The sequence below is a fragment of the Sceloporus occidentalis genome, unplaced genomic scaffold (assembly GCF_023333645.1).
Source record: "Sceloporus occidentalis isolate IW3139 unplaced genomic scaffold, rSceOcc1.0.p SCAF_3, whole genome shotgun sequence".
Taxonomy (NCBI): domain Eukaryota; kingdom Metazoa; phylum Chordata; class Lepidosauria; order Squamata; family Phrynosomatidae; genus Sceloporus; species Sceloporus occidentalis.
In genome coordinates, this window is record NW_028316983.1 from 242,649,919 (window position 1) to 242,664,845 (window position 14,927).

The following is a 14,927-nucleotide window of genomic DNA, read 5'->3' on the forward strand; positions in this document are numbered from 1 at the left end:
ACCTTTGGACACATTCCAGATTGTCAACATCCCTTTTGAACTGTGGTACCCAGAACTGGACACAGTATTCCTGTTGAGGCCTGACCAAAGCAGAATACAGTGGTACTATCACTTCCTTTGATCTAGACCAGGGGTAGGCAACCTGCGGCCCACGGGCCGGATGCGGCCCGGCGAGGCCTTGGGACCGGCCCCAGCCCGGTCCTGCCGCCGATTGCCGCTGGGGCCTTTGGCCTCTCAAGCGCAGGGGCAAGGGGGCCAATTGTCTATAGACGCCTCAGAAACATGCATTTATATTAACATTTTTTAAAAATCAGCCAATTTTTTTGCGTGTCCTCCACTTTTTTAAAAAAAAGTGTCCACCATTTGAAAATGTTGTCCTACATTTGTCCCGGTTTATTTATTTATTTAAATTTTAAAAAAATTATTTAATTATTTATTTTTTGGCTTCGGCCCCCCAGTTGTCTGAGGGACAGCAACCCGGCCCCCGGCTCAAAAAGGTTGCCTACTCCTGATCTAGACAATATATTCCTGTTGATGAAACCAAGAATTGTGTTGGCTTTCTTGGCTGCCGCATCAGACTGCTGACATGCTCAGTTTGTGGTCTACTAAGACGTCTAGATCCCTTTCACATGAACTGTGGTCTAGCCAGGTGTTTCCCATCCTATATTTATGTACTGTATTTTTTTTCTGCCCAAGTGTTCTACCTTGTGTTCACTTTACTCAGCTCCACCCTCTCACAAACATTTTTTTCAAATTTCAGACCATTTGCACTCTAATGTTACTCAGTGTTCTGAAAAATGTAAGATTTAATTTAAGAACCTTCCCATTTTCAACATGCTTAATAATGGGTAGCTACAACGACTGTCTAAGGCAGAAGTGAGAGTAGAAGCCACATGTAATCCACACTCCAGCCTCTAAAAGTAATGTAACAATTTATCTACATCTAGCCTCTCTCAGGATTTCAAGTCCATTGTTCCATAAAAATGGCATAAGCCAAATATATTTCAATGAACTTTAAAAGAAAGAGCGAGAAAGAGATGGTTTTGCATCTTTAAACACTGATGAATTTATAAAGAAATGAGCTTTCATGAACTAGAAAGGTGATACTCAAAATGATGGCCCACAGACCAGTGCTACCAGTCTTCATCAAGTTTGCAGAAAAGAAAGAAACAGTTGTAGTCATGAATAGAAATATGGTATTAATCCCTTAGGGAGGAAGGATGCCTGTCTATCCTATGCCTAGAGGCAGCAAGTGTCCAGAAGGGCCAGCTGTAGTAAGAGGAGGCAGTTACAGGTGAATCACGCCAGTTTCAACCATACATAGGAAATTTAAGGAGTTCCCTAAGAGGAAGGGAGACACAATAGGAGGATATCAGCCTTTCCAGAATCCATCACAAGAAGCTGACAGTGAGGACAACCAAAGTGAAAAGAGACAGACAACGAGACATACAGTGGGTCCTCTTATCCACTGGGGTTTGGTTCCAGGACCCCCCCATGGATCCAAAAATCCGTGGATGCTCAAGTCCCATTAAATACAGTGGCATAGCAAAATGGTATCCCTTATATAAAATAGCAAAATCAAGGTTTGCTTTTTGGAATATATATATATATATGCCATGGATGCTTGACTTCGTGGATAAAGAATCTGTGGATAGCGAGAGCTGACTGTGTAACTTAAGCCTTTTCAGAGATCAAGAATCCAAATAAATCCTTCAGCACTGAAAGCCAAGTAGAATGAACTACAGTACTGCATACAAAAAAGAACTCTCAGCATCTTCTGGGAAATTTATAGCTGTTTGAACTTCAAACCGTAGGTGGTTAATTGCTGAACATTTCTCATTAAGCCTCTACAAAAGGTACGGTATTGACTTTCATGGCTGTTTTTTTTTTCTGTTAACACAATGCACATGATACGGATGTTTTCTCAGCATCCATCAATTCTGGATGAAGTGGGGGATCATCTCACAGAAGGTCCTTATTAGCTGTGTCCGCCACTAGCTGCCCAAATTGTGGGTGAAAGCTGTCATCTGGAAACAGAGGCCTTTGTACATCTAACATCTGTGCTAGATTTCTCAGACTCCACAGGGTGAGTTATGACAGTCCCTTGCATCAGATATCCTGAGCAACACTAGTCCTCAGTCTCCTTCACACTTTATGTCCTGAGAGGGGAAAATCATGCCCAAAATTATTTTGATAAATGGGTTAACTTATTGACAATCTGTTTCTGCTAACAGCTCTTTACATGCTGGAAATGTCAATAAGAACACATGAAAAATATTTCCAGATTAAAGGCCATTTCCCACATACTTTTAAACAGATCTAAATTTCATAAACTAAGGCCCGTTACAGATGGGCCTAAAAGTGTGTGCTCCGCGCGTGTTAGAGTTAAAAAGGAGCGTCCTTTCTGGATGCTCCCAACCCTAGCACGCGCAGAGCATGCACAAAATGGCGGTGCCCGTTCCACACAGCCGCCGCCATTACAACGTCACGACCGCGCTGCCTCCAAACGAGGCGGAGCGGATGTGACGTCCTTGCGCCACGCGAGGGCGCTTAGAGCGCCCTTTATGCGGTGTAAGAAGGAGCTCTGAAACTGAGCTCCTTCTGGAGTTTGCATCACTGGCGTAGCCTTCAGACGGCTGCGCCAGCAGCACAGAGGAGAAAGGGGCCAAGCTTCCCCGCGGCCTGGAAAGCGGCAGATTGGGGCCTCGGAGGCTGCCGGTCTGGCAGCTGAGGCCAATATAGCGGGAAAAGGGGCGGGTGCAGGCCACTCCAAACGGGCGGTCTGTAACCCACCTAAGTCTCAGAATACAAATTTAGATAATGGCTACCATAAAATAAATTCTGCAACAAGGTAAAAATTGTATTGTAACTATAATATAATTCCACAAAATCTTTGGTATAAACATAGAGCTTTGCATCATCAAGCAATCCAGGAGATAATTTAAAAGTAAAAATAACAGTATGCTAAAATGCAGGCATTTGACTGTCATCCAACAAGGTACAAGGTTACCTAGGATATTTAGAAGCATTACAAGATATTTTTCTAAATATTTACTATTTAATACATTTCTACACAATCTCGTCTATCAGGGCACCCAATGCTATTTACAAATGGACAGCAGAGTCAACTCAACAAAACAAGTTTCTAGAGAAGTGGTCTCCAGAGGGAGAGAAGATCAGGAAGGCACCGCTCCTTCATGTTTAGGTCCAGCATCTGATGAAAGGCTATCCCAAATGCCACTACTATGACCTCTAGAAGGAGAGAACACTGCCATTCCTTTTCCCTGTGTATTCATATCTTTTTAGACTGTAAATGAGAGAGCAGGGAACTATCAAATTAATAATTATAGATCACTTGTGTTAAGTGCCATGTACAGTAATAGTGCCATATAAATAAGATGATGATGATGATGATGATGATGATGATGATGATGATAGACGAGCAGATGACAGGAGCTACCTGACATCGATGTCGACCTTTCCTCCATTGGTCCAATACATACCCATTGTAAGGTTTATGCTGATCGATTCTTATTTATTTATTTTATTTCTATTCCCCCTTTCTCTTTATGTAGGACCCAAAGTGGCCAAAGTAGCAGATAGAGGTTTTCCAATCTTATTATTTCTATGTCCAGAAACAAGTCTGCTAAAATAAAGAGATTCTCCTGAATATAACCTGTTCAGAAAGACTTCTGTGATGAAATTATTTGGTCTTTACCCTTTAACCATATTTCTCACAAAATTATTTTCAAACACTGGCATTCAACTCAAAAGATCTCTGGTTGTGATAAAGCTATTTTTCGTCTACAAGACTTCAAACTTACAAGGTTCATTAGTAAACACTGACATTCTTCATGTTAATCACACTTTCTATTGCAACGGACCACTACCAATGTGGACACCGTTCGTGTTGTCAGAAACATCTACAGTTTAAGGAGTTTATTCAGCCTGTCACAAATCACAGGTATACACTGAAGTCCTTTACTAACGGCAATTCTGATCATGTGGTTTATATTATCTTGTATGCTGGACAACTATCAGGATCAAGAATTAGATCAAGAACTATTGCAAATAAATGCAAAATCAGAAATATTAATTTAGACACTCCATTCTCTGAATATTTCACAACAGATAAACATCCTCTTGAGTCCTTGAGGTTTTTTGGCTTTGAACAAATTAAACTTTGTCACTGTCCTTTTGAATATATTTATTTACAGAATAGCCTCCTTCAAAGAGTCCTTTTGGATACATACATTAAAATCATCTGCATCTAGTGGCTTAAATGACAGGTTGCATTTAACCATTTATTTATAGAAGTTTTTTTACTTTCTTCTAAAACAGAGAATGTTTTGGTGGGACAGCTCTACTTTATTTCACTTATTTTGTAGGTTATTCATATGCTGTTCAATGTGCTTTTTATTTCCTACTACAGAGTAAACTTGCTTCTGAGTTGTTTCCTTAATCTGTCATTTTAAAGTCTAATCTTAATCAAAAGCACAAAAATTAACTGAACAGCTGAGGGGCCAACTCTGCAATGCAAATAATTAGTTGCTAGCTACAGTTAATTAAAACTAAGAGCCAAAGAGAAGAAAAATTAATAATAATGATTTAATAGAGTTGGTAGCAACTAGGACTTGAAAGGATAGAAAATGACCAAATGATACTTGGCTGTAGAAACACAGGCATATGATAGGCAGGCCGCTTGTTCAAGAACAAAAGCAGAATTACAACAAAAACTTGAAGACGTTGTTTGGGACAATCAAGCAAGAAGCATTTCTAGTCATTTGCGCATGAGTAAGAAAGCACAGTGAGTGAGACTCAGGCTTGCAACTCCAGCATCATCTTCTATGGCAAGCCATAAACCAGATGTGGAAACAGCATTTTGATCATGATTTCTCATTCTGGTTTTCATGGAAAATATAGTTTGCATGAAGTTTCATTTCCCAGTTGAAAGGCAAGAGTAAATTGTAGTCAATATGATGCAAAGGGATAATAGTGCAAGTCCAAGGGTTATTCATGTGGTTTGCATTAGATCCAAACCAGCCCACTGTGGACACACACTTTGTATCCTGTAGGTAAGACAAATCTTGTATGTTTGTTTAATGCTTGCTTCTAAACCTCCACATTTCCTCCAAACACAGAGAAGTTAAAATATACCAGGCTAGTCTCAAGATACTCTTAAGGATCATTTATAATAGTCAGATTTAGCTTATTAAATATAACTTTCATTCACAATTGCAAGATAATTGCATCATAAACAAGTCATTGGCAATTATCAGCTCTTGAAAGCTGCACAAGCAAAAAAAAAGCATGCAAAATGAGTTGGCAATGGTGTCCATGTTAAGTGTTACAATAGATATTTCACAAAACTTAAGATGACATGCTCAGCTCCAATTACTTTCAATTGTAACATCGCTCAGGCTTTTATAAATCAGCAATAATTAAGTCTCATAGCATAAAAAAATCTACATTTTAAAACTGAACAGGTAAGTGCTTAACATAACTGTACAGTTTTAAACAAAAAAGAAACAAAATACAAAACTAGCAAGTTCTGGAAGTCAGCAGCTTCTTACAGAAATCGTTGTTTTATTACTATTTTTACTTACTCCTTCCATCTCACTGCTCAAAATGGCAAATTAATAACAGCAATAATAATAATAATAATAATAATAATAATAATAATAATAATAATAATAGTGGCAGCACTGTCAAAAGGATTTGCCACATTCCAAAGGAAGATAAACTGCTGTAGGAGTCCAAGCAGAAACAATTAATTGCTGTGTGAAATAAAGACACCGAAAAGCAATACTATATTAGGCAGTGGAGGCAAAATAAGAAGGCAGTACACAACTAGCTTTGAAAATAGGACATGATCAAAAGCCTACCTTTTCAGACCCAAAAACACACTCACAGGGCAGTAGGAGAGGGGGAAAAAAACAAACAAGGAAGGAACAAAACAAAAATTAGAAACACACAAGAGTAGAAAAAATTAAACAGCCAACTACACGCAGAACTACTGAAGTAAAGGAGTTAACTTAGTAAGAGATGTCAGGATGCACTATGAGCATTACAGATCAGCTGAACAAGTGACTGTCTATTAACTGTCCATTAACTTGTCGACAAAAAGTAATGAGTGATGCCTTATTACTCCAACTATGAACACTGCATACATGACTGCATTTGAATCAGTGTACCATATCAGTGAAACTAAAAGCAATTTGTGTCTGTCTTAAAAAGATACAGAAAGTGGCAAAATTGTTTTTAAAAAATTAATCCCTCTAACAGCAATTGGTACTAATGGGCAGAACAGGCACGGGAAGAAGCCGGACCCCCAATAATGTTAATAACAACTCCACAATCTCACAATAACATCACGTTTGCATTAAATTATGTTCTATAGGAGTTGAGTTACTGGCATTTTCTGCGCTGAGACCTATAGGCCAGGGGTAGGCAACCTGCGGCCCGCGGGCCGAATCCGGCCCGCCAAGGCCTTCCAAGCGGCCCCCGAGCACTCCTGCCGCCGATTGCCGCCGATTTCCCCCTTTTTTTGCCGCTCCGGGCGCCATTTTGTTTTTCAAAATGGCGGCCGAAATCTCGTGAGACCTCAGGATGGCAAAGGTCACACGAGATTTCGCCGCCATTTTGAAAAACAAAATGGCGGCGCCCATGTAGCAGGCCCCTTGCAGCCCCTAGAGCACTCCAACAGGGCTCCAGGAGCTGCAGTGGGCCTGCAGCAGGCTCCACCTCGCCCTCCGCCCTCCTCCTCCCAAGAGCAGGGAAAGGAGGAGGAGGAGGCAGCAGAAGGAGGGCAAAGCCAGGGAGAAACGGAGCCAGAGCAGCAGCTGCAGCCACAGGTTGGTTCATTGGGGGAGGGGGTTAGGTGGGTGTTCTTTGCAAAATGCCCTCCCAGTAGTACTTTCTGGCTTTTCTTTGCTTGCTGCCTTTTATTTTGAATTGCATTTTAGTAATCTCCATGCCTGTAACTTTAATATTAATATTATTATTTAATTGCCCTGGTGTTCTTTGCAAAATGCCCTCTCAGTAGTACTTTCTGGCTTTTCTTTGCTTGCTGCCTTTTATTTTGAATTGCATTTTAGTAATCTCCATGCTTGTAACTTTAATATTATTATTTAATTGCCCTGGTGTTCTTTGCAAAATGCCCTCTCAGTAGTACCTTGTGGCTTTTCTGGGTTGAAAGAGTGCATGTTTCCTGCCTTTTATTTTGAATTGCATTTTAGTAGTTTCCATGCTTGTAACTGATTATTATTATTATTATTATTATTATTATTATTATTATTTTCACTTGCCCTTGGTGTTCTATGTGCAAAATCCCCTCTCAATGAGAAAGAGGAGGAGGAGTGTGACTTTCCAAAGTGCATTTCTGTGTATTTTTGGTGCATTTATTGCTGAAAGGTCTGCTGTAACAATGATAGCAGTGGAGGTGGTGGTAGTGATGATTATGATGATGCTTCTGTGGAAGCTCCACCCCTGTTATGTGGCTCTGCCCTGGAGGGTGGAAGCCCCACCCCCAGCATGCGGCTCCGCCCCGGGGGTGGACGCTCCACCCCTGTTATGTGGTTCCGCCCCCGGAGGGTGGAAGCTCCACCCCCGGCTTCGGCCCCCCAGTTGTCTGAGGGACAGCAACCTGGCCCCCGGCTCAAAAAGGTTGCCTACCCCTGCTATAGGCTAATGTGTCAACAATTCTACACAGTTACAACTCCTCAGGTTTTTGACAAGCTTTGTCAGTACATATCTTTTAGATAAGAGTTTCAATATATTCTTACCTTTGTTACAGAACACAAAACAAAAGTTTCAGAGAGAGCAGGTTTAAATGACTAGCACAAGCATAGAACACATATGGTTTAGTGCAGAAGACACTGTAATTCTCTGATTTATGCTGCTTTGAGTCCCACATTGAGAGAAAGGTGGGTTATTAAATAAACGAATGGAATAGTGTCTACACATAATGGGTATATGAGTTATGACTCTGCATTATGACAGAGAGATTATTAATGGCAAAAACATTATTAAGAGAGACCAACCACCAGATGTTCTTAGGCTGTTCACTCTAAGAACAATTAATTCATCAAAAGGATTTGGTTTTGGATGCAGAGCCATTTCTCTCAGGTCATGAAAAGTCTTCCTACACAAAGCTGACTTCCAACAGGAATAAACCAGGAAGGCACACTTCAGCACCATGGACAGCGGATGGGATACAAGGAGCTCCTCAGCACAAGGCTGTGGATTGCACTTGCTAAGTAAAATGTTTCTCTTTTTTCTAAAAGCTCACAATTACAATCTTCACATTACAAACTGCATCACTCAGTTCCAAAAGCGGTTCACTTAAAGATTAAAGATTGCTGTTGAGGTGGAATCTGAGGTCCCCTTGAGGGCAAAGCTGTTTTGAATAAAATGTGATACTTTAACCAGTCCCTACACAAGCACAAAGATTTATATAGTTTGTTGAGCATAGTGGCCTCCAGAGAATCCATGACAAGAAGCAGTGAAGGATCCAGAAGATCCACAACAAGATGCCTATTGCTAGGTAACATGATAACTACGTAATTGTTTGTTTTTTAATCATCAGGTTGGTTTAGATGCTTTCACTGCAGGAAAGAGAAACCAGACAACATGTATCAGGACACTGCTTATTCCATGAAAAGCATCGGGTTGTGCACACACACACTCGCTGTACTTAGTATTTCAAAATACTTTCCTAAAGCCCCAGATGTATAAATTATGGAGTAAGAAGTTGCCACTATCCACTTTGAGGGGGAATGCTCTTGTTTCACTCCTGACTACCACATCACAGCCCAAGACATTTGTCTAAGTTCCTTGACTATCTGGAGAGATTTTGATGAAGGGGATTAGGAAAAAGTTTATACCTGCCCTGCTATTAACTGTGCTTTTTTAACGGATCCAAAACCGTGATTATTATTACACCCTAAAATAATCAAAATATTTATAATTAAACACTATTCAGTAAAGCGAACAGAAACATTGTCAAAATATATCTGTTATTTGCCCAGCCTTTTAATCCATTTTTAAAATACAATACAAGTTGAATGACAATGCTGGCAAACTTCAGTGAATGACAGAACTCTATTTTTTAATTACTGTTTTCAAAAATATAGCAATTCAGTATCAAGGAACAATTTTTTTCAAACCGTTACAGTGTGTCTACTAGAGTTAACCAGAAAGGAGGCACTCATTTTAGAAGATCTGTATATCCATAAATTAAGTTACTTACCTGCTATCTGTATCCAGACCTACAAAATCCTTCTTTTCAAAAGGAACACACAAAAGGGGAATCTTATCTCCTGATTTATCTGTGGCTCTGTCAAGACGTTTGGATTCTAACACAATGAAGAGAGACTCAATGAAGTCCTCTATTCTTTTTTCCACATTGTCACATTCGTCATAACTAGGATAGAATGCCACATCTGTGCGAGGCTGCTCTGCAATTTCCCCTTGAAGCCCAAAGACAAACAGACGGGAATCATAAAGTGTAGAACCATATATTTCCTTCTGCAGGTGGAATTTTTCAAAGGTCTGAGGCCAGTCCTTTCCAGAGGAACAGTCTGTGATGGTTATGAGCCCCACAACTTTGCGATGCGTCTGAAAATCCCCCCATTCATTGTTCTCCGGTGGGTAATGATGTCTGTATCGGATATAAAGCACACGCTGAGAATCACGGACATTGATCTGACTCACTGTTGAGATCCGTTTGTAAATCTTAAAAAAGCTCTCTTCAGGAACAATTCCAACTGGCTGGACCACAACCAGCAAAGTCTGATGGTCCTCCGCACACTGCATGTAGTCAGGGACACTCATTTTGTATCATCTATGTGCTAGTAAAAAAAAAGAAAATGAATCATTTCTATGTTGCTCTGCAAGTGCACATCATTTTAAAATGTGAAACACAAACAATATTAGATGTATTAATTTTCTTAAACAAAGTGGCTAACACTTCCTAATGAAAAATCCCAAGTAGGGCCTCATGTCATGTTTCCCTGAACAATACACCCTTTAGTTAAAATGGCTTAAAGATCAGTAAAGAACAAGACAATTCCTGAAATGACTATCTGAAAGACCATATTACCTTATACAAGTCTACAGAAGTTTTACTGTACAATCTTTGGGGTAGAAGTTTGTCTTGGTCCTATCATTCTCACAGGCTTGTACCAATTCCTCCCAGATCATGAAATTCAATTCCACAATAGGCTAGGATGCCCCTTCTCTGCTCTTTTTGGTGGCAGACAAATATCTTTTTATTTAAATGTGCCTTCAGCTTGTGATTGGTGGTAACAACAGGATGTTTTAATATGGTGTGTTGTATTTACCTTTAGTACGCTCTGCTTACATTTCTAACTCTTTTATACGTTCTAATTGGATTGTCTGTTTAATTATTTTCACTTTTGCATTACGGTACTATTTTAGATCTATTTTGTTCCAGCTTATATGGCAACCTGCCTTGAGTCCCATATTGAAAAAAAAGGCAAGATATAAATAAAATAAAAAATAAACAGATATGTAACACAAAAGGGGAGAGGAATTGAGGTTAGGCAAAAAGCAAAGCAGGGCATTATTGCAGATGGAAACAGTTCAAGGAGGGAAACAGCCAAATGTAATTCCTGATACAAGTAGTCTCTTGGTAGAGTTGGATAAAAACGGAGCATGGGAAACATATCCACTGAACCCATTTTTCTCATCTCCTTAGGAAAGAACTGTTTCATTAGACACAATATAGGAAGAAACAAAAATGCCTATGGAAGCAAAAACATAAGATCATACAATCTTATAGTTAGAAGGAGCCACAAAGTCCATTTAGTTCAACCTCCTGCCATGCAGGAACGCACAGTTGCAGCACTCCTGTAAGATGGCCATCCAACCTCTGTTTATTCCAAATAATAAAAAAAATTCCAAAGAAGAAGAGCCCATCACTTTCAGGATCAGTCTGTTTCTATTGTCAAACACTTCTAAGAGGCAAGCAGTTCTTCCCAAAGTTCAGCTGGAATCTCTGTTCTTGCCATTTCAATGCACAGCCTTATGTTCTATTCTGGAGCAGCAGAAAACAAACTTGCTCCTTCTTCTACATCTCAGATATTTAAAGATGGCTACATTGTCATATTTTGGTCTTCTCTCCTACAAAAATACCCAACTCCCTAAATTGTTCCTCTTAGGGCTTCGTTTCTAGACTTCTGATCATCCAACAGCCCTCCCTTCAGCCACCATCTTGGGGAGAGAGAGGCAAGCCAGCTCCAATAGGCCTCCGAGGGTAGATCTGCTGGACTTTTCCCCTTCCTCATTGCCATTCCCTTCTCCTTTTGTGTCTGTCTTTTTTAGATTGTAAGCCTGAGGGCAGGGTAATGTCTGATTTACAAATTATAAGCCGCTCTGATAGCCTTGGCTGAAGTTCTAGTTAATCCCCCCCCCCCCCGATGGCCAATGATGTGCTGGCTAGTAGGTGATTTTAATGTATATTTTAATGCGCTTTTATTGCCTTTGTATATTGTGTTTGATATTGTGTTGTACACCGCCCTGATTGGAAGAAGGGCGGTATATAAATAAAGCATTTATTATTATTATTTATTATAAATAAATTGTTGTTGTTGTTGTTGTTGTTGTTGTTGTGTCAGTCTGGATCAGAATGCAAAGGGATCTTGCAGCATCTGAGGAAGTAGACTTAAGTCAAAGGAAGCTTATGCTACCAACTTTTTTCTCTCAGTCTCAAAGGTGCTACAAGATCTCTTTGATTGTCACTCTCTGAACACATTCCAGCTTGTTAATATCTTTCTTGAACTGAGATGCCTAGACGTGGATGTATTTCAGGATAAGGCTGGTCAAAGCACAACAGGGTAGCACCACTACTTCCCTTGTTCTGGACACTATGGCTGCATCTACACTGAAAAAATAATCCAATTTGATACCTCTTTTAGCTAAAATGGCTCAATGATATGGACTTCTAGGAACTGTAGTTCTGTGGGATGTTTAACCTTCTCTGTCAGAGAGCTCTGATGGTACAATAAACTACAGTTCCCAGAATTCCATGACAGTTAAAGTGGTGTCAACCCAGATTATTACTGCAGTGCAGACACAGCCTATAATCCTACTGACGCAGCCTAGAACTGCATTCACTTTTTTGGCTGATGTGTCACACTGTTTTAGCGTCCTGATCTAATGAGACTCATGGATCCTTTTCACTTCTATGGCTTTCAAGCACCCTGTATTTGTGCATTTCATTTTGTTCTCTAGATGTAGTACCTTACATTTATCTGCTGAAATTCAGTTAGTTTTGACTCGAACAGCCCAATCTGATCCTGCCCTTTGTAGCATTAGCTACCCCTCCTAATTTGGGTTTATCTGCAAATCAGATAAGCATGCCTTCTAAAGCGTCACCTAAATCAATAAAGATGTTGAACAACTCTGGGTCCAAAACAGAACCGTGAGACACCCCACCAGTGACTTCTCTCCAGGATGAAGAGGAACTATTCATGAGCACTCTCTGGGTTTGGTCAGTCATCCAATTATGAATCCACTTCACAGTAGCCCTGTCTATCTACAAGTCAAACATATCCCCATTGGATAACCAATGGAGTTTGCCTTTGGCCTCCTGTAAAACTTTGTCTCCATCTGTTGTTGTTGTTGTTGTTGTTGTTGTTGTTGTTGTGTGCCTTCAAGTCATTTCCGACTTATGGAGACCCTAATGCGAACCTATAATGGGATTTTCTTGGCAAGTTTCTTCAAAGGGGGTTTGCCATTGCCCCCATACATCTCTAAAACGACCCTGTGAAATGCACTGGAAACACCAAGGTCTATTCCATTCTTAAAGACAATCTTAAGAGGTTTGACACAGCTTTGACAAATAAAGTCAATCCAGCCTTAGCTGCAAAACCTCCTATCTCTCCTACACAGACTTTGCTCTGGTTATGAAAAATCAGTAATTCTTCAACACTAAAATTTTAATCCAATCAGAAGATGTATTGGGGAGCTTAAAAATTTGTCTCTTCTTTGAGGTAGGTTTTATTAGATCTGAAAATGCCTCAGAGATCAGCAGTATGTAACCTACTGTGTTTTCTGTGTAGCAGAGGCCTTCCACCTCCTTTCATCCTTCAGTACTTTCATGGGATATACCCCACTTAGGAAGAAGAATGCAGAATATTTAAAGAAGTTATGGGCAAGTGGAAAGGTGGGCAAACCCACCCCTTTTGAAGGAGGAGAACGGATACACTAACCTAATCTAATTTTTGATGAAAGTGTTTTTACTAGTTTTAAAAACCTACTCAATCTTGTGCAGAGATCAGATCAATTTATTGCATTAGTCTACTGACCATTCCAAACAATTACAAATAATTAAACAATACAATTATAAATAGTACAATACAGTTACAATAAAAACATTGTCTTCCCACATGATGCTAAGGTTACATTGAACTAAAATAAAAGTATCCACTGGGGTTTGGTTCCAGGAACCCGCGTGGATACCAAAATCCGTGGATGCTCAAGTCCTATTAAATATAATGGCATAGTAAAATGGTGTCCCTTATAGAAAAGGGCAAAATCAAGGTTTACCTATGGGAATTAGTATATTTTTAAGGTATTTTCAAGCCCAGATGCTTGAATCCTTAGATAAAAAAATCCGTGGATAAGGAGGGCTAACTGTATATCATCCAGTAAACTAAACATTACTCCTCCTTTCCAACTCTTTTTTCCTTAAATTGGGAGCCTTGGATACAAAGAGGGCAACCCTCTGGAATACACAACCATTAGAACAACTCAAAAAGAAGGTGAGTTTGTTCAGCGCAGAGCAGTTTCTCCTGTGAGTCAGAAATGGGCCCAGATAATGGGCTTGACTACAGCTTGCCTATAAATGGCTCTCAAGCAGATCATGTGTCAAGTCCTTTGTTACCAGAGAACAGGATATACACTGCCTATCTGTGAGAAAAATACCCTGAAATCTTACATGGAAGATCATTGTGTCTACCATCTCAAAACGAAGATGAGTAAAAGCAACACAGAGATTCCTTCTCATCTCAAGAAACGAGTATTTCTCTGCCATGAATTGTGACTTGGCTTTCACTAGGCATTTTAAAGCCCTAGAGCTGGGCAAAGCAGCGATATCAGATTTGGCTCTGATGTCAGTAATTCTTAACCTAATTAAACCTTTGGTACTATTGTTGATCCCCATTAGGAGCTCCAGACTGGAGCCATGATTAGGCAACATCCTTGGAAATTTATGTAACCAGGATGGTTACATCTTGTTAACCAACTGTTCGAAATATTTCTTTGAAAGCCTATTTCATTCATTGGTGTTCATTGATGAAAGCCTATTTCATTCATTAAACCAGTAGTCATATAATCTTAGCTGAATCTGATATAAAATTGCCACAATTCCAACTTAAGTCTTATGCAGAGTTATGCATGTCTCACCAACATTTTTATTTAAGCATGGTAGAAGTGAAAGCCGGGATAATGTAGTGGTCTGACTGTTGGACTAAGACTCTGGAGACCAAATCCCTGCTCAGCCATGGAAACCAGTGGGTGACCATGGGGAAGTCACACTCTCTCAGCCTCAATGGTAATGGCAAACCTCTGCTGAACATATCTTGTCAAGAAAACCTTTTGGTAAGTTCTTCTTAACGTCACCATAAGTCAGAACCTGAAGGTACACAACAACAAATCCAGAAGTGATCAGGAATTAGACACAGGTGAATAAAATAGTTGGCAAGGGAGGAAAGGCACATTCCCTCTCTCCACAAAACAAGTGGGCCACTAGAAGAAAGAAGCCTCTTCTTCTGTGCCTACCACAGACACATCACTCCCCATTGGTCCTCTATCAGCGCACTGCAGACTAAGAGTCAGTTTTGCAGGCCAGTTACTCTTGTGGGCTTATTGACAAGACTAGCCTAAACCAACTGATGTCAAAG

General features: G+C 40.0%; 1 protein-coding gene across 1 annotated transcript in view; it reads right to left on the reverse strand.

Moving 5' to 3' along the window:
* Positions 1 to 14,927, reverse strand: part of LOC149317694 (trafficking protein particle complex subunit 9) — a 337,712-nt gene that overhangs the window by 319,769 nt on the left and 3,016 nt on the right. Inside the window, exon 2 of the mRNA XM_089518016.1 lies at positions 9,251 to 9,851. Coding sequence (XP_089374142.1) covers positions 9,251 to 9,834 — 584 coding nt within the window. The 5' untranslated portion in view covers positions 9,835 to 9,851. The remainder of the gene's footprint in view (positions 1 to 9,250; positions 9,852 to 14,927) is intronic.